Source organism: Juglans microcarpa x Juglans regia, chromosome 2D, assembly GCF_004785595.1.
Source record: "Juglans microcarpa x Juglans regia isolate MS1-56 chromosome 2D, Jm3101_v1.0, whole genome shotgun sequence".
NCBI lineage: Eukaryota > Viridiplantae > Streptophyta > Magnoliopsida > Fagales > Juglandaceae > Juglans > Juglans microcarpa x Juglans regia.
This window is the reverse complement of record NC_054596.1, coordinates 22,833,552-22,860,361: the sequence shown is the minus strand read 5'-3', so window position 1 is coordinate 22,860,361 and position 26,810 is coordinate 22,833,552. Positions and strand designations below refer to the sequence as shown.

Below are 26,810 nucleotides of genomic sequence, written 5' to 3'. Positions count from 1 at the left end.
TCATTGATTTTGAACATTCGTGAAGGTCCACGAACGATTGCAAATTATTGTTGAAGGACCCCCAAATGCACGCTCTACATCTTTCATGCTAATTCTTGTGCTGCTACAAAATGTTTCTTCTTATTCTCTTATGGAGATGGAATTGTCTTCACAAAAGTTGATCACTTTGGATAAATGTCATCGGTAAGGTAGTACCCCATAGTATCGTCATTGTCATTGACTGAGTAATTTACTAAAGGAGCACGACCTTGAGCTAGTTCCGTGAAAATAAAAGATCTCTCTAACACATTTATATCGTTATGCAAACCAGACAATCCAAAAAATGCATGTTATATCTAAAGATCATACGAAACAACCACTTTTAAAATAATTGTTGGTTCACGACAGTGGCTAGAGTACATACTTTTCCAAGCAAAGGGATAATTTTTCACTTCTAATGTATGCAATCAATGCTTTCGAGCATCCTTGAAAATTCACGTTGTTCACCAATTGCGAGCAATCGAGCAATATCATTAGTATTTGGAGACCGCAAATATTTATTAGAAAAAATAGTTACAATTGTCTTCACAAATCTTTTGAACCTCTCCATTGCGATGCTTTCTCCAATGTGTATGTATTCATTCATAAAATCACCAGTTACTCCATATGGAAGATTCTAATGACAGCGGTTATTTTTTGCATAGAAGATAAACCAAGTCTTTAAGCATTACCTCTTCTTTGGATGAAGTACGACTCGTAAGCCTCAACCTTATGTTGAATACGAAGAAATAATGGACGACTCATACGAAATCTCCTTCGAAAAGATTTGAGGGATATACTAGTGGTTCTGCAAAATAGTCGCGAAATAGCTATTCGTGCCCTTGAATATGATCATGTTGAATATACTTACGGCGATTACGACCACGCCTCAATGTTGATCCGTCCTCGTCATTAAGAACAACCTCCAACTCATCTTCAGAGGATAAGTTAAGCAACAACTTGCGGAAGAAAGAACAAGCCATTTGATGAAGAGAGTGGAAGATGAGGTTGTAAATTGATAATTTCTAAGATGAAATCAGACTTAGGTTCAGGAGAATGTGAGAATATGATTGGAACCAAAAGACCAATTTATACAAAAAAAAAATTACTGTTACAATAGGACAAAAAAAATGTTACCGTTAGAGAGAAGACAAAAAATGTTACCATTGGAGAGAAGATAAAAAATGTTACCATTGGAGAAAGGACTAACAAAATATTATCGTTAGAGAAAAGACAACAAATGTTATCATTGGAGAAAGTACAGCAAATGTTACCTTTGGCAAAAGGCTGAAAAGAATTAACCGATGGATGAAGGATAAAAATTGTTACCGCTACACAATACAAATAAAATATTACCATTATATATGCGAGCAAAAATTTATTAAAATATATCACCGTGTTAGAAATCGCACATCTTTAAGAAAAAATTATTATTTGTTATATTGTATTAATTTAAAAAGTATTATTGTATCAGGGTAAAAATCGTAAAAATTGTTTACAAAATATAGTAGAATGTGATTTTTGAAAATAAGAAGAAAAAGATAAAAGAGTTAATAGTTAAGAATGTAAATAAAAGTGAGCAAAAAAATAATAAAGAAAGAATAAGGAAAAGTTATTTTAAAATAATAGGGAAAAGATAGGGAATGAGATGTATGATGTTTTTTAAAGATATATAAAATTTAGGATAAAATTTAAGGAATGATGTATTTTAGGCCTAGTTTATTTTCACAACTATTTTTATCATATCTCATCTAATCATTACAACTTTCTCAAATTTTCACACAAAATAATATAAACAATTCAACATTTTCAAATCTCAAAATAAAAATAATATTAAAAAAATATATTATAACAATATTTTAAACTTTTAATTTTTATCTTTGTTTTTTTTTTTTTTTTTTTGAAAAAGAGCATAGTCCATACTTTCATTCCACAGAAGAAATACATAGTTTTTCTAGTTGGATACAAGGTTTTATCCAATCGGGATAATCCTCTAACCAGACCACCTCATCCTCACATTACATAGCAAATTTTGCAAGTCTATGAGCTACCACATTACTCTCTCTAGGGGCATACTGCAGTAACCATCTCTGTGCAAAACGCAACTTCATCTTAATACCTTCAATTCCTTGTCTATACCATGCACAATTCTCCTCATAGTCTTGTACTTCCTTGATGACTTTCATTGCATCCACTTCCAAAATAGCAGCCTCAATACCAAGCCCCCTTTCTGCCACACCTTTCTAAAGATAAAGGCCATACTTTCTAGTTCACTTTTCACTAGCTTCTGTGATAATTCAGACCAAGTAACAAGAAAGTCTTCTTCTCTGCATATCAGCTTCTGTGCTTTACTCATGTTTTCGAACCACACATCAGAAGTGGCCACACAACTCCATAACACATGACCACTTGTTTACTCCACCTGCTCGCAGATTGGACACAACCCAGAGTCAACAAGCTTCATTCTCAGCAAATTATCTTTAGTAGGCAGACAATTTGTTAGAGCTCTCCACAGAAATACCTTAATATAATTAGGTATATTAAGCCTCCACATATTCTTCCAAACCATATTAATCCCATTTCCAGCAGATTGTTCCCCTTCAAGCTGTCTTTTAATCTCCATTGCAACATAATAAGAACTCTTAATAGAAAAAAAGTTCGTTCTTAGCAGGTCCCCAGTAGAGTTTGTCTTCCAAATTCATTTTGCTCACAGGTAAAGTACAAACAAGAGCAGCCTCTTCTCTATTAAACGTCTCTCTGACCAAATCATGCTCCCAGCAACCACTAACCTCATCAATTAACTCAGCCACGAATGCTTCCCTTCCCAAACTTGAGATAGGCAATTGAACCATGTATGATGAAGGAGTTGGCATCCATTTATCAGCCCATATCCTAATATTATTTCAATTTCCCACCCTCCATCTCATTCCTTCTCTTACCACCTCTCTAGCCCCCCACAGACTCCTCCGTATAAGAGAGGGTCCTCCATCAAGCTTTGCATCCATAATAGAGCAATGTCTATAATATTTCTCTTTCATAATGGTAGAAACTAAAGAGTCAAGCTTAATTAGTAATCTTCAAACCTGTTTTGCAAGCATGGCTTTGTTAAAACAATCAATATCCCTAAAACCAAGCCCCCCATCAAATTTTGATCTACTCATACCACTCTATTTCCTCCAATGGATCTTCTTGTCATTCTTTAAATGTCCCCACCAAAATTTCGCAAGTAAGGAAGAAATTTCATTGCATAATAGTTTAGGCAACTTAAAAACATCCATAGCATATGTAGGAAGCACTTGTAAGACAACTTTTTTCAAAACTTCTTTCCCTGCTTGTGTTAAGAACATATTCTTCCAGTTGCTGATTCTTTCCCAAACTATTTCTTTGATTACACAAAAGGATTTATATTTAGATCTACCCACAACACTTGGCAAACTCAAATACTTATCAAAATCACCACAACTTGTTACCCTGTTTCTTCTACTAAGTTGTTCCTTATTTGCTGAGGGGTATTTGAGCTGAAAAAACTGAGGTTTTTTGTTTGTTCAATTTCTATCCAGAAGCAACTTCATAAGAATCCAAAATATTCTCCAACTGTCGCCACTCTTCTTGTTTGGATGTACAAAATAGAATGCAATCATCAGCGAACATTAAGTGACTAATAGTTGTACCACCCCTTGTCACTTTCACACCCTTAACCAAACCTGTCATTTCTGCATGCTTAATTAAAGAACTCAGCCCCTCTGCACACAAAAGAAATAGGTAAGGAGACAATGGATCACCTTGCCTAAGTCCTCTTGTTGGAATGATTTTGCTCCCTGGTTGACCATTAACAAGAACAACATATTGCACAGAGCACACACACTGCATTATCAACTCAACCCATTGATCATGGAAACCAAGTTTCAGCATAACAGCCCTTAAAAAACCCCACTCAACCCTGTCATACGCTTTAGACATATCCAACTTAATCGCCATATTTCCATTCTTCCATTTTTTCGATGTTTCATAGAGTGCAAGGTCTCATAAGCAATGATAACATTGTCAGTAATCAATCTGCCAGCAATGAAAACACTTTGGCTTTGGGAAATGACATTAGGTAAAACCACATTCAGTCTATTAGCAAGAGTTTTTGCAATAAGTTTATAATATACATTACATAAACTTATTGGTCTAAACTCTCCAACAGAAACTGGACTCTTCACTTTTGGAATCAAAGCCAAGAAAGTGAAATTACAATCCTGATCCAATTGGCCCCCATTTAGAAAATTCAAAACTGAAGCACATACCTTGTCACTAATTAAGCTCCAATACTCTTGATAGAAACAAGCCCCAAACCCATCTGGTCCAGGGGATTTTAAAGGGGCCATTTGTTTTAAAGCATTCTCCACCTCCTGCTTAGTGAATTCCTGCAAAAGGAAAGTGTTCATCTCACTAGTGATCTTCTTCTCCAATCGCTCCACCCATTTGTTAATAGCAGCATCAGTTAGTTCATTAGAGGTATAAACCTCCTGAAAATGCATCTTGAAGGCCTCCTGAATACCACACTAGTATGATCGTAGTACTGATTGACCATCCATGATTTCCACAATCGAATTCTTTTTTCTTCTTTGAGTAGCACATGCATGAAAGAAACGTGTATGCCTATCACCACAAGCATACCAACTCCTCTTTGCCCTTTGCCTCCATTTTAAATCCTCCTCCTCCAACAATATCCCCACTTCCTTTTGTAAAGCTTTAATTCTATCACTGTTAGAGCCACATCCTTCTTCCTGTAATCGTTTAAGTACTGCAGACTTCTCTTTAATCACCTTATCCATCTGAATAGAATGCCATTTACTCCATTGCTGTAAAGAGAGACCACATTGTTGTAGAGATGCTTGGATTGAACCACCCATTGAGTTCACACCTGCTGTTCCATTCCCCCAATTGGCAGCTACAACTTCTTTACACTGCTCTTCCTTGCACCACCAAGCCTCAAATCTAAACAACCTCTTCCTGGACAGATTTCCACTCATGGCTGTAGTGAGTGTCATGAGCAAAGGTTTATGATCAGAACACCTTGCCACTAGCCCTTCCACAGTAACAGATTGATAGAGATCTCGCCACCTTCTATTTGCAAAGGCCCGATCCAACCTTTCCTTTGTATAACTATCCTCTCCCTGATTGTTACTCCATGTAAAACCATCCCCCTTATAACCCAAGTCACTCAACTCATTATCATCAACTGCCTTTCTAAAAGCAGCCATTTGAGTTTTTGGTTTAGCCCTTCCACCCCATTTCTCACTTTGTACCAGTATCTCATTAAAATCTCCAATAATGCACCATGGTTCAGGCCCACCATTAAGTCTAGCCAACAGGTCCCACGAATGTTGTCTTTGCCCCACCTCCGAATACCCATAGAATCCCGTCAACTTCCACCTACATTTGATAGTCTCATCATAAAGCCACCCACTAATATGTTTTTGTGAGTAGTTAAAAAGTTCAAAATCAGTTCCATCCTTCCACAATACAGCCAGCCCACCACTCCGCCCCATAGGATCCACACCTAAATAACCATCAAAACCAAGCTTTCTCTGAATAGCTTCCAACTTGTTAACTTTCAAGTAAGTTTCCATAAGGAAAATTACTTTTGGGCTCTTATCCCTTACTAACATGTAAAGGTCACGAACTGTTCGAGGGTTCCCAAGCCATCGGCAGTTCCAACTTAAAATTTTCATGGCTCTCGGCAGGGCTGTTCCACAGCCTCTACCTATATATCATGATGATCAGTTGAGTGAGGAATCACACCATCGCCTTTTTTTTTTCTTACTAAAAGCCTGGGTCTCCTCATCAACAATCAAAGATAAGCCTTTCCTTTTACCAGCCACACTACCCTTACTTAGGTTCAATTTTGACACTGCCATACCTCGAGCCTGTCTCTTCCATCTCCCCTTTGGTGCACCAACCACACTACCCTTACTTAGGTTCAGTTTTGACACAGCCGTATCATGGTGACTATTGCATGCATCCTGCTCTTTAGTTTCTGTCACGAGCAATGAACCCACTGGTGGACCTTTAAGAGAGTTAGTAATACCCTTATCCACGTCATTACTATTAATAGTAACCTGTCACACCTTCTCATTCTGCAGTTGACCCATAACAACCAAAGAATTCAGCTCAGAACCCTCCCATTTTTTAGCCATGTTTTCTCCAAATTCAGTGCCCATGCTTGTAGTTTGAATAATTCCCACCTTAACTACCTCCTTTAAACGTGCCTTAACTGCTCCTGTATCCACCTCCGTAGCATTAACAATCCTTACTCTCTCGAGATCTTTAGTAACTAACCCCGCCACCCTACTAATCTGCTCACCACCATACTCCGATGACACAGTAAGGGAGAACTGATGCCAGTTAGACCTTCCATCCTCCTCCTCAAACTCCTTGCCTCGATCATAACTCGAATCACCAGGAGAAGGTTGGGATCTGAACCTCCCCCTTCTTGTACCAGATTCTGCTCACAGTCAGGATCCATACTGAGTTTCTCCCTTGCTAAGTCTTGCACTCCCTTTACTTTGAGAACAACCTTGATCACCATGATAAAATAAATCGCAATTGAGGCAAATTCTAGGTAACTTCTCATATCTAACTGGCACCCACATACTCCTAGAACCCACCTTAATAGTTCTACCTCGAGCTATTGCCTTTTGTAAATCCAAATTCACTCTAACCCGAAGATATTTTCCCCATTCCAGTTCCTCTTCCAAGACATCCACATCAACTATGTCCCTCAGTGTATTACCAATCAATTCCCCATACCTTTGATTCATGCAGTAGAAAGGTAAATTGTGGAGTTGAACCCAAAATAATTCAGAATTAAACTCCATAGCATGTGGTTGTATCAGACTGTCAAGATTCTTTAAAAAAAACAGGTTTGTATCGAAAAGCCATGGTCGTCCAGCCATAACCTTCATACAATCACCCAGATTGTCAAAAGAGATAACAGAAGTATTAGCCCGCAATTTCACAAACTCCACAGCCTTGTTCACTTTCCAAATTTTGAGCATTGTCAATTTGACAACCTCTTTACTCAAAAACCGATCAGATAACACCTTACCAACCACACTTCGATTCTCTCTCTCCTTCAAACCTTCCCAGTTATCCTCCTTAATACAAATCTCCTGTTGTTCCTCCTCGTTCAGTTTCAATTTAGTCCAAACCTCTTCAAGTTCTTCCATTGCTCACCCTCACCCAGAAAGACGCTATGTTGCTTGAGATGAGAAGACAAAACAACACTATACTCACCTCTACTCAGTAGGAGTAGAAAGACTTGACGCTTCACCCCTTTCAGTCAGTTACGAGCGAAAGAGAGAAGAATTAAACACGAGCATGACTTTTTTTTTTTTAATTTTTATCTTAATTTATCTTCCCTTATCTTTAAAAACAAACTAGGACCATGGAAATTTTATCAGCAAACGGATGGGGATGCTCTCACAGCGCACACTGCACAGTTCCACTTCAGAGCCGCAATCAAAAGACACCCAAATTCTCTCTCGTTCGCTTTGCATATATATTATATATATATATATTGACATATAATACACGCACTCAGCAGTCAGCACTCTCTTTCTCTAAGATCTCTCTCTCTCTCAAATTTCAAAAAGGGATATCATCTCTATCTGACAAAATACCCAAATATTTATTATTCTATCTCCCCCTCTCTCTCTCTTTGCGATTATTAATTCCAAAACAAAATACACAAAAAGAGAAATTCGGAAATATGGGTGCGATTAGAGAGATAATGACTGCTCGTTCGTTTGTTCGTAGCAGTAGAAGTACTACTAGTTGTTTTTGTTGTTGTTCCTCTTTCCATCAAAATTCCCAGTCCTTTCTTCTTTTTCGTATTTTCTTCTTCTTCCTCTGTCATTATAGTTATTGTTTTTATATTTATTATAATCATTATCTTTTGTTATTCCCTAAATCTCACCGCACATTTCCGTCACGCTCTTCGATTCTTCTTCGTCTTCATCCCCTCTTCAAACACACCAAACTCTCTCTCCCTCTCTCACCCACTTTTTACTCGCAGCTACTCCACGCTCTCTGAACCCATATTTTGCAATGCATGGTTTTAGTGGGATTTCCCTTCTTTCAAGCTCTTAGTTTTACTCAGTAAGTGAAATTTTTGTTTTTACATTTTTGGGTTTTTGCTACGGTGAGGTTGGATTCTTAGGGTTTTCTTGGTTTAGTTTGGTGGCGAGCTTGATCTTCGTCAATGGAGGCTGCTGGTTCGGAGGGAGAGAAGAAGAAGCCGCCGGAGGGCGAGAACAAGACGAAGCGCAAAATGAAGACCGCTTCTCAGTTGGAGATTCTAGAAAAGACCTATGCTGGTTTGTCCTTTTTTTTTCCAAAAAAAAAAGATTTTATAAATTAATTTTTGAGCTGATTTTTAGCAGGTGACTTTCATTTCTGTGTGGATTTTCTTTTCTTTTATTTTTTGAAAAAGAATTTAGTATGAGTTTCCTTGGAATTTTGGTTTGGTTTAGTGGAGGCATACCCATCGGAGGCATTGCGAGCGGAGCTGTCGACGAGATTGGGGCTCTCGGATCGTCAATTGCAGATGTGGTTCTGTCATAGGAGGTTGAAGGACCGGAAGGGGCCGCCAGTGAAGAGGCAACCGAAGGACTCTCCGGTTGGGGAGGAAATGGTGGTGGGAGAGGCGGGAAATGAGCACGCATCGGGGTTGGGTTTGGTATCGAGTAAGTTTGTGGAATCCCGGCGAGTTGTTGGGCGACCAGGGGTCGCCGTTGCTAGGATTGGAAGTGATATGGGGGCAATGAGTAGGTTCTATGAGCCGCAGCAGTCAATACAAGAGCTTCGAGCTATTGCTTTTGTGGAGGCGCAGTTGGGGGAGCCTCTGAGGGAGGATGGGCCTATTCTTGGGATGGAGTTTGATCCCTTGCCACCGGATGCATTTGGTGCGCCTATAGGTAATTTTTTCTCGGCTTGATTGGCTTCTTGTTTTTCGGTAGCATCTTTAAATGCTAGCATTGATGAAAAAACATTAATGCTGTTTTTGCTTAAGAAAATATCGTGTAATTTATCAAAAAAAAAAAAAAAAAAAAAAAAAAAAAGAAAAGAAAAAGATTATCACGTAAGAGATGGCTTCTTTCTAGAGTTTTTCATAGGGCGACTTCATGTTTACATAAGCTATTCTGGCTTTAGGAAGAGCAGGACATAGAGGGGGTGGGCATGGTTGGTCTGCATTCTTTTTCTTTGATGGTGCACACAAGGGAGCACAAGGGATTTGATCGTAGAGGTTTCTATTTTTCTTCTTACATGCTTCTCGCTGCATATACTTCCCATATTAACGCCTTATGTGCATGATTATGACTGTTTTCACTCTGTCTTGGAATATTTTTTCTCATTTTCTTGCATCAAATATCAGCTAAACTTTTTTGAGCTTGTGCATGGAAGCGTAGTGGTCATATCATATAGCTTTTAACTGACAAGGAGACTCTAATGTGGTCAAATCGTGATAACCTTTTAAAATGGTTTTAGGATTGGCAACAGTGGGGCCGCAGAAGCAGTCTGGACGGCCATTTGAGCCTAAGTTATATGAGCAGCCTGATGCTAAATCAATAAAGGTTAGACCGTACTTTTGAGTATGTTAATTTAAATGTTTGTATCCTTGTCTACTTTGGTGGGTGCCCAGTGTGCATCATTGACGCATTATGCTGTGGCTGTAAGACATGGATAATTTATTTCCTGTAAAATTGTAAAATTGAAGGACCTTTTGTGCATGTTAAGCTATGGTCTGGGCTTCCATTTGTCTTTGATATTTGAAAGTGCAAGTACTAATGTTTGTCACCAATGAGTTTCAGTTTTAATGAAACTGTCTTTGTATAAGGCTGGGGATGTGGTTTTAGATTCAAACTTCAGACACTCGAGGGCATGTGTTACTCACAATTCAAAGAACAGCAATAGTGTTTATCTTCATAGAAGCTTTATGATGTAATGTAGATATTGGGATTTCCAAACTTGCATCAAGAATGCTGTTGATATAAAGTATTTAATTGCACCAATTCAAGTGTGTATATATATATATATATATTTTCAATTGTTAGTTATAAAAAATTTTCAATTATTAAATTTTGCCACATGTGATATCTTAAATTTTACTGATTCCAAGAATATAGTTTTTTTTTTCATCATATATTGAGCACATGCAATGGAAGCACCAAAAGAGAAAAAAAAAGAAAGATTTGTGGTGACCATCAAAGCATCAATCTTACAGAATCTCATAAAAGAGAGTTTTGGAGTGCAGGCTGTACATGATTGTTTTGGATATGATTTGTCATGTCATTTAAGATACAGGCATTATTTTAAATAATGAGTAATGTATCTCATTCCACATGTAAAATGCACCATGCAGTTTTTGCCCTGTGGCCCCTGTTATGGTCAGATACACTTGACTCACAGCAGTGGCATGTTTTTTTTTTTTTTTTTTTTATTTATTTATTTTTTTTTATAGGTAAAGTCACATCAGTGGTATTATGACATAAGGTTTTCGTTTTAAAGCAGTTTTTAATACATATTTATATATATGACATCTTAAGAAGTGCCAAATTTTTATTGCCTTGTTACCCAACGTATTGTATTGTTATGGACTTTGAAGCTTTGTCCTGAGCTGTGTAAAATGCTTGGTTTTTGTAATTAGGAAGTATATGATGCAATACGTGAGTGCAAAACTATATTTTTCCTTGGCAGAGTTACCCTTTACACCCTTGAGTTACCGCCCATTTCCAATGTGGATCTGGAACAGCGAAAAGTTACAATGTGAACTCTAAACTACCAATAAGGTTTAAGGAATTTGCTAAGTCTCCAGTCTTTTGGAGTTTAAAGGAGTTTTGCTCATTTTCTTCTTCTTGCTAGATGGATGTGTCCTTTTGTATACTTTCTGTGTACTTAGTTGTTCCTTTTAGCTCTTTTAATGAGCATTATTTACCCCCCAAATAAAGAAGATGGTATTTGAGTGATTGTAATGACTAACCTGAATATCTGGAAAAAGCACGAACTGTTGCTGCTAGGAGTAAGACTCAACTTGTGATAGAAATGTCATCCTTTCATGATTGGTAGTCAAAAGTACAAATCGGGCCTATTGAAATAATATTTTTAGCATTTTTATAATATCAATAACATTATTCTTGCCAAATATGTCAGGAAAAGGATTGAAGGACAATAATGTATGAACCATTTCTTCACCCTCCCTTTTCCCTTCCCCCTTCTCAGGCTAGATTACATGTTACAGTTCATCTTTCCAACAATATCTTCGATTAATTTTCTAGGAAATTTGTGTTTCTTCTGTAGTCTAGAGTTTTGAGATATATGAAATATAGCTTGGACCCTCAGCAATTTACTGCTCAGACAACCAAAATGTGGAAGAACGTCTACAGTTTGTATTGATAGGTGACCATGTCTTTGGGTGCCACAATCTATAATTGTTTTAGGAGATAACTTGTTAGAGAAATTAGCTCAAATATAAGTATGTAGAGCAATTAAAAAGAAAAAAAATTGGCTTTAGACAACAAGCTTAACTTCATGATTTGTTGGGGTCATATTCCCAATTTCCCAGATATGCAGTTCTTTTAAAATCATTGCTGTGTTTGTTTTGTGAAGAAGTTCCATCTTTTGTGGTTCTGGCTGTGTTAAGTGCATCTTTGAATGTGAGTTTAGGTGTGTGTGTGACTTTTGTAATGCATGGTTGGTTAAAGTGGGTTTTGCATGCGGTATGTTTATATTGGGTAAGTGGTAGAATGTGTGACCTGGTCATGGGAGAGGGGGTAAAGATTGTGGGGTGTTCGTGCTTTTATGTAGCTATTTTATTAGGTGTGCTGGTGGTAGGCTTTTACCTGAAGATCTTGTTTGTGTTTTTTGAATTTTTAGATTTTCTATTGTAAATATTTTACCTAGAAAAAAAAAAGTTTTTAGAGTTTCTATCCCTTGACTTGTCTAGCTCCCATCAGAGAGAATCTTTAAACCATAAACTTTCAGCTGTACGTTTGTCTTGCTTTCACATTTTTCTTTTTAACATTCTTATTAGGCAAGGCGGATCCCTTTCTTTTCTATATTTACTATATCTCTTTGACCTAGAATAATAAAAGCTAGATATGCTCACACAGTTCCATATTCAGAGCAGCCAACTGTTATAACTGTTCATCTTCAGATATTTCTCATGGTATCTCTCTCTTTGACAAAGAAAAATAAAAGCCAGCTATGTTCATATTCAGGGTGTAGGCAGGGCTCTCCATGAATACCAATTTCTTCCAGAGCAGCCAACTGTCAGAACTGATGCATATGAGAGGGTTGCCCCATCTTATCACTATGGTTCACCTGGTGATGGTCCAAATGCCAGGACTCCATCATTACCTTCTAGCCGCATATTCATGCATGGAAATGAACATGTACCTTCTGGCTATGGTTTTCAAGGTCAGATGCCTGGTCTAAATCTTTTGCCTCAACAAGGGAAGCAGGGTCATCTATTGCCCTCTGTTTCAGGAGAGAAGGACAATAATTCACGAAAGAACCCCTTCACAAATATCACAGATTCTCATTTTGGTGCTCATCCAATAACTCAAATGGAAAATCCATTTGTGTCCTCTGACAAGAGGGTCATCCTTGATGAGGATGTTTCGCGGATGGAGAGGAAGCGCAAGGTTTTGTGCTGCACTATTTATGATCTCATTCTTTCTAAATAATGATCTGCAGTTAATTCATCTTTATTTTCCTCTCGGCAGACTGAGGAAGCTAGAATAGCACGGGAAGTTGAAGCCCACGAGAAAAGGATTCGGAAAGAGCTTGAAAAACAAGATATATTGAGGCGTAAGGTTGTGTCTGTTACTATGCATTAATTTTCTCTGTAAACTTTATTTATTGTGAACTAATATGATTTTCTTTTGCATTAAGAGAGAAGAGCAAATGAGGAAAGAGATGGAGAGGCATGATCGTGACAGGCGGAAGGAAGAAGAAAGGCTGTTGCGAGAAAAGCAGCGAGAGGAAGAGAGATATCAAAGGGAGCAAAGGCGTGAATTGGAGCGGAGGGAGAAGTTTTTGCAGAAGGAATCGATCAAAGTAAGTTGAAGAATCTGAGGTTGTAGCTACTTCCTTGTAATATAACATGAGAGTATAATTTATTAAGCTTAAGAATCTGATTCTGTTCTTGCATCCTTATAATATAACATGAGAGTATAATTTATTATTTTACCTATACTTTTATAAAAAAAAAAAAAATAATAATTATTTTACCTATAAAAAAAAGTTATTATTTTGTTCTTGTCAGATTTAAGAAGAAAACATTTAGTTGTCTGTTGATGTACTCAGGTTGAGAAGTTAAGACAAAAGGAAGAAATTCGCAGGGAAAAGGAGGCTGCAAGGCTTAAAGCTGCTAATGAGAGAGCAATTGCTCGTAGAATTGCTAAAGAGTCAATGGAACTCATTGAGGATGAACGCTTGGAACTCATGGAGTTAGCCACATCCAGCAAGGGATTGCCTTCAATACTTTCTCTTGACTATGAAACTGCACAGAATCTTGAAATATATAGAGGTAGATTATGATTGACATCCCTTATATTCTGTTCAATTTTGATGAAGATGTATTTTATGAGATATATCTACAGATCTTAAAATTATCTGGCTTACATTACTAACTTAATAAGACCTTTTTTTAATCTGCAGACATTGAACTTAAAACTTTATTCTTAGGGTTTTGGTTCAGCAAAACTCCGTAGAAGTAACAATCATGGATACTATTCTAGTTCTACTTTTATCTAGTTTTGGAGTTTGGGTTGATAGCTGTATGTCTACCTGTAATTTTTCATGGTGAAGCACTTGTTATGTACCATTTGTTTCGCTACCATAAAAGTTTGCTTGTTCTGTCATTGAAGTTAAATTAGGTTTTTTTTTTAGCTTAAGACTCAGCTATATATGCTTGGATCAAGATAATCTGCTTAGGGAACATAACATAATACATAAATCAATTATATAATCACAATTATAAAAAATTATATAATATTTTCTATAAGATAAATATGCTATATGCGATCTATAGAGGAATTGTAAAAAAATCTTAAGATCTTAGAGGTATTAGGGAGTTGCAACAAACAGGGAAGTAAATAAAAGGAGAGAGATCATTGTTGCAGAAGAATATTTTGTTTTTTTTTAGTAATAGAACTTCACTAAAAAATGCAAAAGATGTTACCTAAGTACACAAAATTAAAAATTTACGTAAGAGAGTCACCAATCTAGAAGGAGAAAAGGATTCCAAAAAAAAAAAAAAAAAAAAGAAGAAGGAAAGAAAGTTGAGCCTATTAAAGTCTTATAGAAGCTGTCCAAAGTTAGATGTTTGAAAAGAAAGTTTTGAGCTCCTAATCTATTGAATAATTGAGTGGGTTTTGTCCCAACAGCTGGTGGATTTGTGGCTTGTTGGCATAGCAATAGTGATTGATATTTGGAGGATGATACTGTTGTGCGTACCATAAGATGGCTGCGGATGTATGGGTATCAATATTTTTTACTTTTGAGATTGAGTGGGTTATGTCCCGACAGATGGTGGATTTAGATTTTTGGGGCTTTTTGGCATACCAATAACAATAGATATTTGGAGGATGATCCCCTTGTGTATGATGTGGTGTATTTGATGGAAACACAATGCCTGTACTTTTGATGATTGTGGAGAGGACGGTGCTAGAATTAAGAGTCATTATGTTCAATATCCTTTATGTATAGATGGTGGCCAGAAATAGTTTCCGCTCCTACAGCTTTCTAGACTTCATGGAGTTGTGTTCCTTTTATTAGTCCCTTATAGCTGGGTGTTACCTGTTATATATTTCTTGTATTTGGGTTGCGCCCTTTGCGTCTTGAATAAAATATACTCTATCAAAAAAAGGTACACATAGGGTACATCCATCCATGTGCCCAAGAAAAAAGAAAAGGGAAAAGAAACGGAAAAGGAAAATGACATAATTTGAGGAGTAGTGCTACGTATATTTACAGTTTTACTTATACTTTTACTTACAACACTTATTTTGTTAGTTTTCTTTTACATGTGGAGAAGTAAGTTTTTTGTAAGTTTTTCTTAAGTACATTTAGCATTTTCCTAATTTGAGATATAGCCATTAAATATGGTCTTAACATAACCAATGGTCAATGGACTAGGTTGCATCTCCTCCTTGCTTAAGATGAGTGTTTCATCTTATCTCATTTCACCATTACAACTTTCCCAAACCTTCACACAAAATATAATAAACAATTCAACTTTTTCAAATTCCAAAACAATAATAATATTAAAAAATAATATTCTGATAATATTTTATTTAACTTTCAATTTTCATCTCAACTCACTATCCGAACGGCACCTAAGAGTGAAGCCATGGGTTTGATGCTATATATCTTTCTCATTCTTTCCCATAGCAATGATGGTCAGAACATTGAAATTAGTAATGGTAAGAATAATGGTGATTGCATCTGTACATTTTCTCAACTTTCTCATGGTGTAAATGTTTCTGCTATCAGACTTAGTTGCTTAGCTTCAATATTGACCACCTGAAACTTGTATTTTTTTTCTTGATATGTATTGTTGAATTTTGATCTTGGAGCAGCTGACATTGTCTGTATTTTAGATATGCGAACTCCGTTCCCACCCAAATTGGTGAATTTGAAAAGGCCTTTCACCGTTCAACCCTGGATTGACTCAGAAGACAACATAGGGAATCTTCTTATGGTGAGTCTGAACACTGTCTCTTCTACTCCACTTTTCCTGATAAGAACATGAAATCCATATTGAGACTGGAATGCTTCAGGAAGGTATGCTCTTTCTATACCCTTGTGGAATTGTGGTTTTTTATTTTTTTCTTTTTTTTTTTTTTTTTTTTTTGGGGGGGGGGGGGGGGGGGGAGTGTTGATCATGCTATGGTTTGTTCAGCTAATGAAAATAAAGGTATTAAAAGAAAATAGTGTTAGTTGCATGTCGTAGTTTGTTCTTCGTACCCTGCTGATGGTCCATATTGTTATTTCATGTCATGGTAAATTTCAGAAGTAACACTTACTGTTTGCTTCTCCAAGGTTATGAATTGTGCCATGTACACCTTAAATTATTTTGTCACCAGCATGGTGATTTAATCGAGTTCTGCAAGTATAAAATCTCCTTTCATTATGTTGTTGAAATTTTAATTGTAAATGGTGAATGGTGTTCTTTTGCTTATATTGCAAAGCCCTGATGTTCTGCAGCAAGGAGGCGAAATCCTGTGCTAAAAATCCTGCTTATTTTAGTGGATTGTCAGTCCGGTATCTTTTATCTTCAGAATATTTTTCATCTGTTCAAATGTATTGAACTGAGATGTTTTTTTTGAAGGTTTGGAGGTTCTTAATTACTTTTGTTGATGTTCTTGGACTTTGGCCATTTACTCTGGATGAGTTCGTCCAAGCTTTTCATGACTATGTAGGTCAAGCTTTCTCACTCTCGCTCTCTCTCTCACTCACACACACACAATTATGTTTATGATCAATTCACTTCACCCTCTACTCCCTGCACCCAGGATCCAAGGTTGTTGGGTGAGATACATGTTGCTCTTCTCAGATCCATCATAAAAGATATAGAGGATGTTGCGAGAACACCCTCTACTGGGCTGGGGGCAATTCAAAATTGTGCTGCTAATCCTGGAGGTGGACATCCACTGGTTATTGAAGGGGTAAACTATTTTTTTATTGCCAAATACAATCAGTTGTAAGAGGTAAACTATTGAGTAGTGGTTGTAACTGCTGCTGTTTTGTTCCACCTTTTTGGTCTCTCTTTCTTCCTCCCCCTCCCTTCCTCCCTCCCATACAAAAAGTCTTATTGTTTTCTTTTTTTTTTTTTTCACTTGGATTCTGTATCAGGCATATGCTTGGGGTTTTGATATATGTAACTGGCAGCGCCACTTGAATCCCTTGACGTGGCCAGAGATTTTGCGTCAATTTGCTTTATCAGCAGGTTTTGGGCCACAACTGAAGAGAAGGAATGCTGAACAGACATATCTTCGTGAGGACAATGAGGTGACATTCTTTTCAATTCAAAACTTAAATGAATGAAAAAGTGGCAATGATTTGTTGTCATTTCTTATATCAGTGGTAAATTGCCTGTTTGTGTTACATTAGCTTGATTCCTATTTCATTATAGATTTTGATAATCTTGTTGTTGATAAAGTTTTCCAAAGAGAGCTCTTCTACATACCCAATAATTTAGCCTAATGTGTTCTGAATATTGATACTTTTCTTCATGGTAAAACGAGACTGGTTAGAAAGTCTCAGATCGTACTTGATATGTTCTTAGTTCCTTTTTCAGTCTCAAATGAATCAAGTTGCATTTACTATCAAGGGATATTGAGCTTTGTTTTGAGTATATAGAAAGTCTGCTTGATGATTCTTGTATGTAACAACCCTTCACATTTTCCATAGCACCAGGTAATAAGAGTTCTATAGAAGAATGTAGACTTCAAACACTACTGATCACTTTGTTAAAACCTCAAAATAATCAAGGAATGAAATTCAGCATATTCAAACAAAGATTCTAATGGCCTTAATTAGCTTCACTAGCTCATTATCTCCTCAACTGACTTTGGCCAGCATACTCATCCTCATTGTCAACCTTTTTTTGATAAGTAAACAATATTATTAATAGAGATAGACATAGCCCAAGTACACAAAATAGTATATAAGAGATAACACCTATCTAGGTTGATGTAGTGGAAACATGAAAATCATGAAAATTTAGGCCATTAAAATCTATAGCTATGGCCCATAGAAATAAAGTACGGAAAGAAAAGTTCGAAGTTTCTCTAGTGACCGCTCCTTATCTTCAAATGTCCGATCAGTACGCTCTTGCCATATAAACCACATAATGCAGATCAGGATCATCTTCCACGCAACCTTGATTTGTGGGGCACCTCTCGGAAGTGTCCTGCTAGCCAATAACTCAACCATTGTGGCAAGCATTACGCAAGTTAACTCTACTCGGCTGAACACTTCAATCCACAAGGCTCTAGCTGTCTCGCAATATAAAAAGAGATGCTCTACTGTCTCGCCGGATTTCTTGCACATACAACACCAATCTAGAATAATGACTTGGCGCTTCCTCATATTATCAGTTGTCAAAATCTTGTCCAGGGCTGCTGTCCAAGTGAAGAAGATCACTTTGGGAGGCACCTTATTCCTCCAAATTTTCCTCCATGGGAAGTGTATATTTGATAATTGTGTGAGGGACTTATAGAAGGATCAAACCGAGAATGCACCCTTACTCGCAAGTGCCCACCATAGCGTATCGGCTTGTTGTCCATTCGGTTTCACAGAATATAGTAGACTGAAAAAAGCCTCAAAGTTGTCTACTTTTCAATCTTGCGCTGCTCTGCTAAAAGTGACATTCCATTGAACTTGGTCCCCTGATTGAAGCATGAGATTCGCCATTGAATCTTCTTGATCACGTACCCCTCGGAAAACAAATGGAAAAGAATCCTTTAGAGCCTCATCCCCACACCATATGTCCCTCTAAAAATTTATCCGAGAACCCCACCCAACAATAATTTAGTATGTCGATTAAACACCCCCACCCTCGCCTAATGTGCTTTCAAACCCCCACCCAATAATAATTTAGTATGTCGATTAAACAACCCCACCCTCGCCTAATGTGCTTCCAAATCCCCACTCTATAGGCCCCATTCACCTCTCCTATACACCAACCACCCCACAAGTTTCCGTATTTGCAATCAGCCACCAATTTCCATAGGGCTTCTGGATCCAAGTTATACCTCCATAACCATTTCCCAAATTGATAGAGCCCGTGAGGCAGCCCCCAACGACAGTCCCAAATATGTCATGGGAAGAGAGACTACCTTACACCCTAGTGTGCTGGCCAACTGCCGAGTGTTGTTGACATTCCCGCACTGGCACTAATATTGATTTATCAAAGTTCACTTTCAAGTCTGACGCTGCTTTGAAGCATAGTAATGGTGCCTTTAGTGCCCTCAACTGGTTTTGATCTGCCTCACAGAATGTTAGCGTGTCATTTGCAAATAATAAATTTGATAAAGTAATAAGGCCCCTTTGTGCGGCCTAGATCAGGCTGCCTAAGAAGTGCCGATCTAGCCCAATCGGGAATTTTTTTTATTATACAATCCTCATTGTTAACTAGGACATTTTAAAACATAAAAATGAATCGAACACTCAGTCATATTGTAAAAGAGTTGTTAACATCTTGTCTTTAAAAAGCATTGATAAAACATTTTACCCCATCATAAAGCATTTTTCCTTGAAAGTTTTGGGTGGCCAACACACACATATGCCCTTCGTCAAGGTCGGGGATCATGTTGATCCTGACTCCCTCTTGGTACTTATCAAAATGAAATATCTTATCTTATTCTTATCGTTGTTCAATATATCACCAAGTGGTTTAATGATGTCGAAATTGGAGTCCACCTTTGCACTGCCAGCACCTCTGTATATGATTTGGGACTCGCCAGAACACTTGGAATTTTCTACCCTCCACCGATAACTTACCCCCCAAACTAGATGACTAGGAAAAACCATGAACTGGTATCCTCAATTTTCTAAGCCAACAAAAGATGGAACCCATCTTCGTGAGAATCTCTAGGATATTAACATACACACTATGATCATTTATTTAGTGAGAAAAAAATACCATCCAAAGCAATTAGAGCACCATTGTGTGTTCAACGCTCTGTTTCTAATATGGGAAAACCTTACAATTTCCTTCATTCTATCAGCTTGTTGCAAGTCTTCCCCTGTTGCTAGAAGCCACTCAACACTGACCCTGCTAAGGAAACTAATTGCAATACCCCTTCTCCTAGCAATTCGTACCACAGAAATCCCCACTGATGCTGAAAGTTGATATTTTTAAATAACCGAGAAAAGAATTCCATAGTAAAGTGAGGAAATTAATGAAAAGATTTCGAATTATTATTTTTTGATAAGCGATATCGAATTATGAAAAATGATAGTTATAGATAGTTTTCTGGTGAAAATCGTTGGAAATAACCAGCAATCTTTTTTTGGCGGAAATTACTGTTCAAGTCTGTTTGCACTTTTTAAAAACCAGTACATATGGTTTAAAAAGTTTAAGACTAGCACCTATGGTTATGGTGAAGTCTTAAAATGGTCCCACCTGCAAGGCTTTGTTACCCTCCCAACAGAAAATGCTGATTTGGCAATTGACTGCCATATTGTGGCCTATTATAAGACAACACTCGTCATATTAGATACTCTTAGTATTTCAAAATTTTAAAAATGCACAATCAGCATGCCACGTCAGCATTTACAATAAAAAAAATTTTAAAATAAAATAAAGTTATAAATTTTAGAAAATCAACAAAATAAACAATAGAAACACAAAAAGCTTAGAAAACAAGAATTTATTTTTTAAAAAATAATTAATAAAATTTAGAAACTAAATCTTAAAAAATAACATTAAAATCTCTAAAATACAATTATAACAATTTTTTATGAAAATTGTTAAAGAGAATTATTAAAGCACTTTAAAAAGAAAATATTAAATAAGATTAAAATAAATTAAGAGAACTCAAAATCAAAAAAAATTGAAAAAATAAAATAAATTAACACTTTTACCTTTGCCCAGCCTAGATCGGGCTGCCTAAGAAGTGCCTCCCCTTGGTGGGCGCCATTTGGGATCGCCAGCCACGACTTGGGTGGGGTGGCCTAGATTGCGTCATTATCGTAGTTAGGGGTGGGCTCCGACTCCAACTCCAATCAGGAGCGGATTCCAACTCTGATCGAAGCTCCAGAGTTGGAAGTTGAAGCCCAACTTGGAGTTAGGGTTTTTTTTCCATTTTTCTTCCCACTTCCCACCATCCAAATAAATTCCAAACAACATCCAAACAATATACAACAACATTCAAACAAAGAAACCCATCTCAGCCTAACAAAACCCATCTCACCTTAGACAACAAATCTCCTACGCTTTCTCAACAGAAACACATCCAAACAATATCTCCTTCGCTTTCTCAGCCTAACAAAACCCATCTCACCTTAGACAACAAATGTGATCGATCTCGGTTCAGCCACCATTGCCGTCGAACAGCACGTTCAGCCACCATCTCCGTCGGACAACACGCACCATCTCTATCGCACCATGCTTCTCTCGACTCTCGGCATCGAAAAGTGAAGAAGGCTGAAGGAGGGGGACTGGGGGTAGAAATAAGTCTTAGGGGGGGGGGGGACTGGGGAAGAAAGTGAAGAATCGAAGATTGTTCTTGTGGGGGAGAGTGAAATAAGTTTGGGGTTGGGGTACGGTGCTGTTTTAGTTAAAAAACCAAAAACAAATTTGTTCTCTTGGGGCATTGGGGGCTCGAACTCCAGTCATGGAGATTAATAAAAACAGTAGCAACCATTTGGCAATCGGGCCTCACTTATTTATGTTGTAATATTAAATATATTAAGTATATCTATCAGAGTCGGAGTTGGTAGTCTGGAGTCTTGTTCAACTCCGAACTCTGACTTTGACTCCAACTATTTTTACCCTCTAACTCCGACTCCGAATTTCGACTCTGACTCCGACTCCGACTACTTTTCCGACTCCGACACAGTCGGAATCAGAGCGGGAGTCGGAGTCGCTGAAGTTTTTGCCCACCCCTAATCGTAGTGGCCCCCTTGAGCGGCTCAATCTGAGCCACCCTTGGTGGCCACTGACAAGTCGATCCTCTCTCTCTTTTTTTTTCCCCCAATTTTGTTAAATTTTTTTTGGTTTTTGAAATTTTCTTAATTTATTTTATCTTATTTAATTTTTATATTTATCTTTTGCAAGTGTATTAATAATTCTTTCAACAATTTTCCTTTTTATTTTATTTATAATTTCGTGTTTTAGAAAGTTTTGATGTTATTTTTCAAAAGCATTAGAGATCCATGCCATTAGTGCACATGATTTCTTAGCATTAAAGATCCATGGGATACACAGTCCCCCCCCCCCCCCCCCCCCCCCCCCCCCCCCCCCGCTTCCCCCCCCTTCCCCCTCTCCTCATTTTTTCTTTAATTTGATCATTATGAGTAGACATCATGAATACCCTTTTAAGAATCATGAATACCCTTTCATCAGTCGTCTTTGTTTTTTTAACTTTTCTCTCTGTACACAACTTTTCCCTCCCAAAAAACCCTAGCCTCCATCGTCCCTTCTGCCGCTGTCCCACTCTCGCCAATGGCCTTTCTAAACCCTAGCCTCCATCCCCATGATCTTGCCACCGTCTCTCTCTCTCTCTCTCTCTCTCTCTCTCTCTCTCTCTCTCTCTCTCTCTCTCTCTCTCTCTCTCACTGAGATAACTCTAGTGTCAATGCCGAGTCTCACCCACTCACTCTAGTTCGGCTAGTGACTGCACACTGCCGGCACATACAAGATTGCCTGCCCCCGGCATTGGCAGGCCTATTCGTTTTTGGTTTCTATGTTCTGTCATCTCCTCAGGCGGCTGATCTATGTTCCCGACACCTCCAACAAGGGACATCTGACACCGGTACCATCTCCGGCGACTGAGTTTTTGAGCAGTCTGGTTTTTTTTTGCCGCACAGATCTGGTTTTTTCGGGGTCTCACTCCAACGATGAGAAGTTAGATATGGTGAAAGGTGTTTGATCTGGGGAAGTTTAATCATGGGCATTCTTAAACACCTTTTAATAGAATCCAAGGTGTTTATGGTGTCTATGGAGGGTGGAAAGTATTGTCGTATCACAGAAAGGGGTAGGAAGGTAACCAAGGAGATGGTGCTCAGTCATGCTAGTGCTTATTGGCTGGCCAATACAGTGGAAGAATGTGTTTTATCAGATGGAGGGAAAGACTTCTTCAAGACTTATAGGGATGGAATCAAAGCTCTGTTTGTTCATAGGAGGTCGAACACTTATGGGCATTTTTTGGAAGTAATTGACCATGGTGGTGGTAGGGGGGGTCATGGTCTCTTAGTGATTTCGAAAGTAGTGGAAGGAAAGGGTTGGAAGAGCTTTTCTATGGAGTTAAAACAGAGTTTGGTTAAAAAGGCTCCAATCCTTGCACCACAAATGAATAGAGAGGTAGAGAAGGGGAAGGAGATTGTGAGGCAGTCCAAGTTGTATGCAGAGGTGGCGGTGGGTGGTGTAGGGAAGAGGGTGGCAGCGCATGGGGTTCTGAGTCAACCTCTGGTGGTTGAACAAAAACACAAAAAGGGAGGCATGGCAGGGAAACTTTCGGAGGGGCTTGGTCTGAAGAGGGAAGGGGCAAGACACCAATTACCTGAAATGGATAACTGTCAAGGAGAAAACAAGTTGCAGAGGTGTCTGCATAGTCTGAAAAAGGAGGTAACGAGCGTAAAGGAGGATTTGAAATTGTTTAGAAAGGAGATAAAGTCTTGGATTTTTAAGATAATCAAAGGTTTGGGCCTGGACTTGTGCCAACGTTTGAGGCCTCTAAAAATAGGAAAAAGGAAGTCTGCTGGGTGTAATAGTTTGAGGCCAGACAAAGGGAAGGCCAAACTATTACGATATAAAGCCGGAAAAACCCTTTCCAATGCATGATCTCCACACCACACGTCCCGCCAAAAATTGATTCGGTTGCCATAACCGGCTACAAAGCGAATATGATTTTCAAAGCATGTCCACCCCTTCCTTATGAACTTCCATAACCCCACTCCATACCCCCCTCACTTTGTTGGAACACTAACCACCCCAAGCAGCACCATATCTAGTGTCTATAGTTTCCTTACACAACGATTCCCCTTCCAAATGATATCTCCAAAGCCATTTACCTAATAGTGCTTTATTAAATATTCTCAAGTTACAAACATCCAACCCCCCATTCACAACTGGAGCACATACTGTCTTCCGACTAACCAAATGGAATTTCTTCTCCTCTCCTATGCCTCCCCATAAGAACGCCCTAAAAAGTTTCTCAATCCTATTCACCACCCCTACAGGCATAGGAAAGAGAGATAAGAAATAAGTGGGGAGGTTAGTGAGGATGCTTTTGATAAGAGTAAGACGAACTCCTTTTGATAATTACACCATTTTTCATCCCGCCAACCTTTTCTCTATCTTCTCCACCACCCCATCCCATATTGCTCTACTGTTGAAAGTTGCACTTAACGGAAGGCTCAAATATTTCATTGGGAAATAGGACACCCTGGAATCCAAAAGACTTGCTAGACTGTGGATATTAGGGACCACACCCACTGGAACCATCTCAGACTTACCAAGGTTCACCTTGAGCCCTGACACTGCTTCAAAACAAAGTAACAATGCACGTAGAGTTTGGACCTGGCTACTATCCGCTTCACAAAATACAGAGTGTCATCTGCAAAAAGAATATGTGAGATGATAAATGGGCCACCAGAGCCATTTCCCACCTGAAAATCAGATAAAAAAACCCCCGTCAACAGTAGCCTGCACCATCCTGCTCAACGCCTCCATAACAATAACAAATAGAAGAGGAGATAATGGATCACTCTGTCGCAAACCTCTCGAGCTATTAAAAAAACCAGCAAGAGTACCGTTAACTAGAACTGAGAATCAGGCAGTTGAAATATAATGACGCATCCAAGAAATTCACCTATCCCCAAATCCACACCTCTTAAGCAAGTACACAAGGAATTCCCAATTCGCATGATCATAAGCCTTCTCCATGTCAAGCTTGCAAAGAATACCTGGACTTACCTCCCGCAATCTAGCATCTAAGCTCTCATTTGCTATGAGCACCAAATCAAGAATATGTCTCCTACGAATAAAAGCATTCTGAGGCTTGGAAATAATATTTTCTAACACTGGACTAAGCCGATTAGCAAGAACTTTTGAAATAATCTTGTAAACACTACTAACCAAACTTATTGGACGAAAGTCCTCAATAATCAAAGCTCTGTATTTCTTGGGAATGAGAGTAATGAAAGTCGCGTTAAGTATTTTTCGAACTTCTGAAAAGCGTGAAATTCACTGAACACCAGCAAGACATCACCTTTCACAACATCTCAACAAGTTTGGAAGAAACCCATTGAAAAACCATCCGGACATGGCACTTTATCCTTAACCATACCAGAGATGATCTTGAAAATCTCTTCTTCATCGAAAGGTCTCTCCAAGACACTCACATTTTTCGGATCAATTGCCTCAAAAGACAAGGCATCAAGCTTCGGCCTCCAAGTTGCTCATTCGGTGAGAAGTCTCATAATAATGTGCAATATGATTTTCTAGTTTGGGAGGAGAGGATAGCACCTGACTACCTGAATGAAGCGACTCAATAGCATTGTCACGCTAATGTGAATTAGCCACTTTGTGAAAGAATTTCGTACACCTATCACCCTCTTTCAACTAAAGGGTCCTGGATTTTTGGCGCCATGATGTCAACTCTGACAACAAAACCCTTTCCAAATCTGCCACAACCGTGGCCTTCCTCAATAACACCTCCTTCGAGGCATCTCCAATAATTCCTTACCCTCTAGCTCCTGCAATTCCTCCAACAATGTAGACTTTTGATTGTCAGTCTGACCGAAAACTTCCAATTTACACTTTTTCAGATCTTGTTTTAGAGCCTTCAGCTTACCTGAAAGAATGAAACTTGGAGTGCCACTAAACTGGTACGATGCCCATCAAGTACGCACCATCTCTACAAACCCATTCGCTGTTAGCCACATGTTCTCAAACTTGAAGTACCGGCCACTCCTGTGAATGCCCCCACAATCTAGGAGAATGGTAAAATGATCTGAACTGACTCGAGCTAACTTTTTCTGACTTACATCTGGATAGTGGGCTTCTCATGAAGGCGAGACAATGAATCTATCCAATTTCAATCAAGCCCAGCCGTTAGACCATGTGTACTTGCCCCCCACCAAGGAAAGGTCCATAAGGTCCAGATCAAATATGAACTCTGAGAATTCCGCCATGGCCATAGTATGTCGATGATGCCTCGATCATTTACTAGAAAAGCGAGTAGTGTTGAAATCACCCCCCATACAACACGGCACATCCCATAAGGAGTATATACCCACCAACTCCTCCCACAACCTTCGTCTAACTCTGTCCATGTTAGGACCATAGGACCCTGCAAATGCCCATTCACATCCATCGCTCACATTTTTGAATAACGTCAAAACCGAGAACTCTCCAACACACCTCAATCGTCTCAACCACTTTTTTTATCCCACATTAATAACACTCCACTTGAGGCTCCCTGAGAGGCCAAATAGGACCAACCCAGATACGAGCATCCTCATATACTGCGCACAATTCTTCTATCAATGAAACGCAACTTTGTTTCTTGAAGACATACCACATCACCCTTCCACATCCTCAATAAAGATTTGATACGAAAACGTTTATTGCTGTCATTGAGCCCCTGTACATTCCATGATAGAATCTTAGGTTTCATTAAAACTTAACTTGCCCCTCCCTTTCGATCCATCCCTTCACTACTCCCTTCCTTAACATCATAATTGATGGAACAAGTTAAACGTTTAAGTTCCCTGTCCTGTTTTGTGGCTGATTTCGAACGGCTAGCTTCAATAGCCACGATAAGAGCCATAAATTGTTCTTTGTAACCTCCAAAAGAAACCCCAAAGATATCTTGTAACTCCTCTAACTTCTTAAAAACCCAATTCGACGAGCAACTCCCATAATTAGAATTGGGAGGGAGTGTACACAGAGGTGTAAGAGCCCCCTCCTCACCGACACTGTCATTGGGAAGCAGAAACAATTCCAAGCTACCCACAAAATTTGGTTCACCACTTGAAGCCATATTTTCAAAGGAAATACCATC

At 38.5% G+C, this 26,810-nt stretch overlaps 1 protein-coding gene across 1 annotated transcript in view; it reads left to right on the top strand.

Annotated features, from left to right (window-relative positions):
• Positions 1-7,618: 7,618 nt before the first annotated feature.
• The window catches only part of LOC121250824 (homeobox-DDT domain protein RLT2-like), a 33,152-nt gene continuing 13,960 nt past the window's right edge, over positions 7,619-26,810 (top strand). Inside the window, 12 exon segments of the mRNA XM_041150055.1 lie at positions 7,619-8,166; positions 8,244-8,384; positions 8,541-8,984; positions 9,556-9,641; positions 12,285-12,710; positions 12,792-12,881; positions 12,961-13,125; positions 13,375-13,597; positions 15,672-15,772; positions 16,403-16,489; positions 16,587-16,739; positions 16,927-17,082. Of these exon segments, the coding sequence (XP_041005989.1) occupies positions 8,270-8,384; positions 8,541-8,984; positions 9,556-9,641; positions 12,285-12,710; positions 12,792-12,881; positions 12,961-13,125; positions 13,375-13,597; positions 15,672-15,772; positions 16,403-16,489; positions 16,587-16,739; positions 16,927-17,082 (2,046 nt within the window). The 5' untranslated portion in view covers positions 7,619-8,166; positions 8,244-8,269.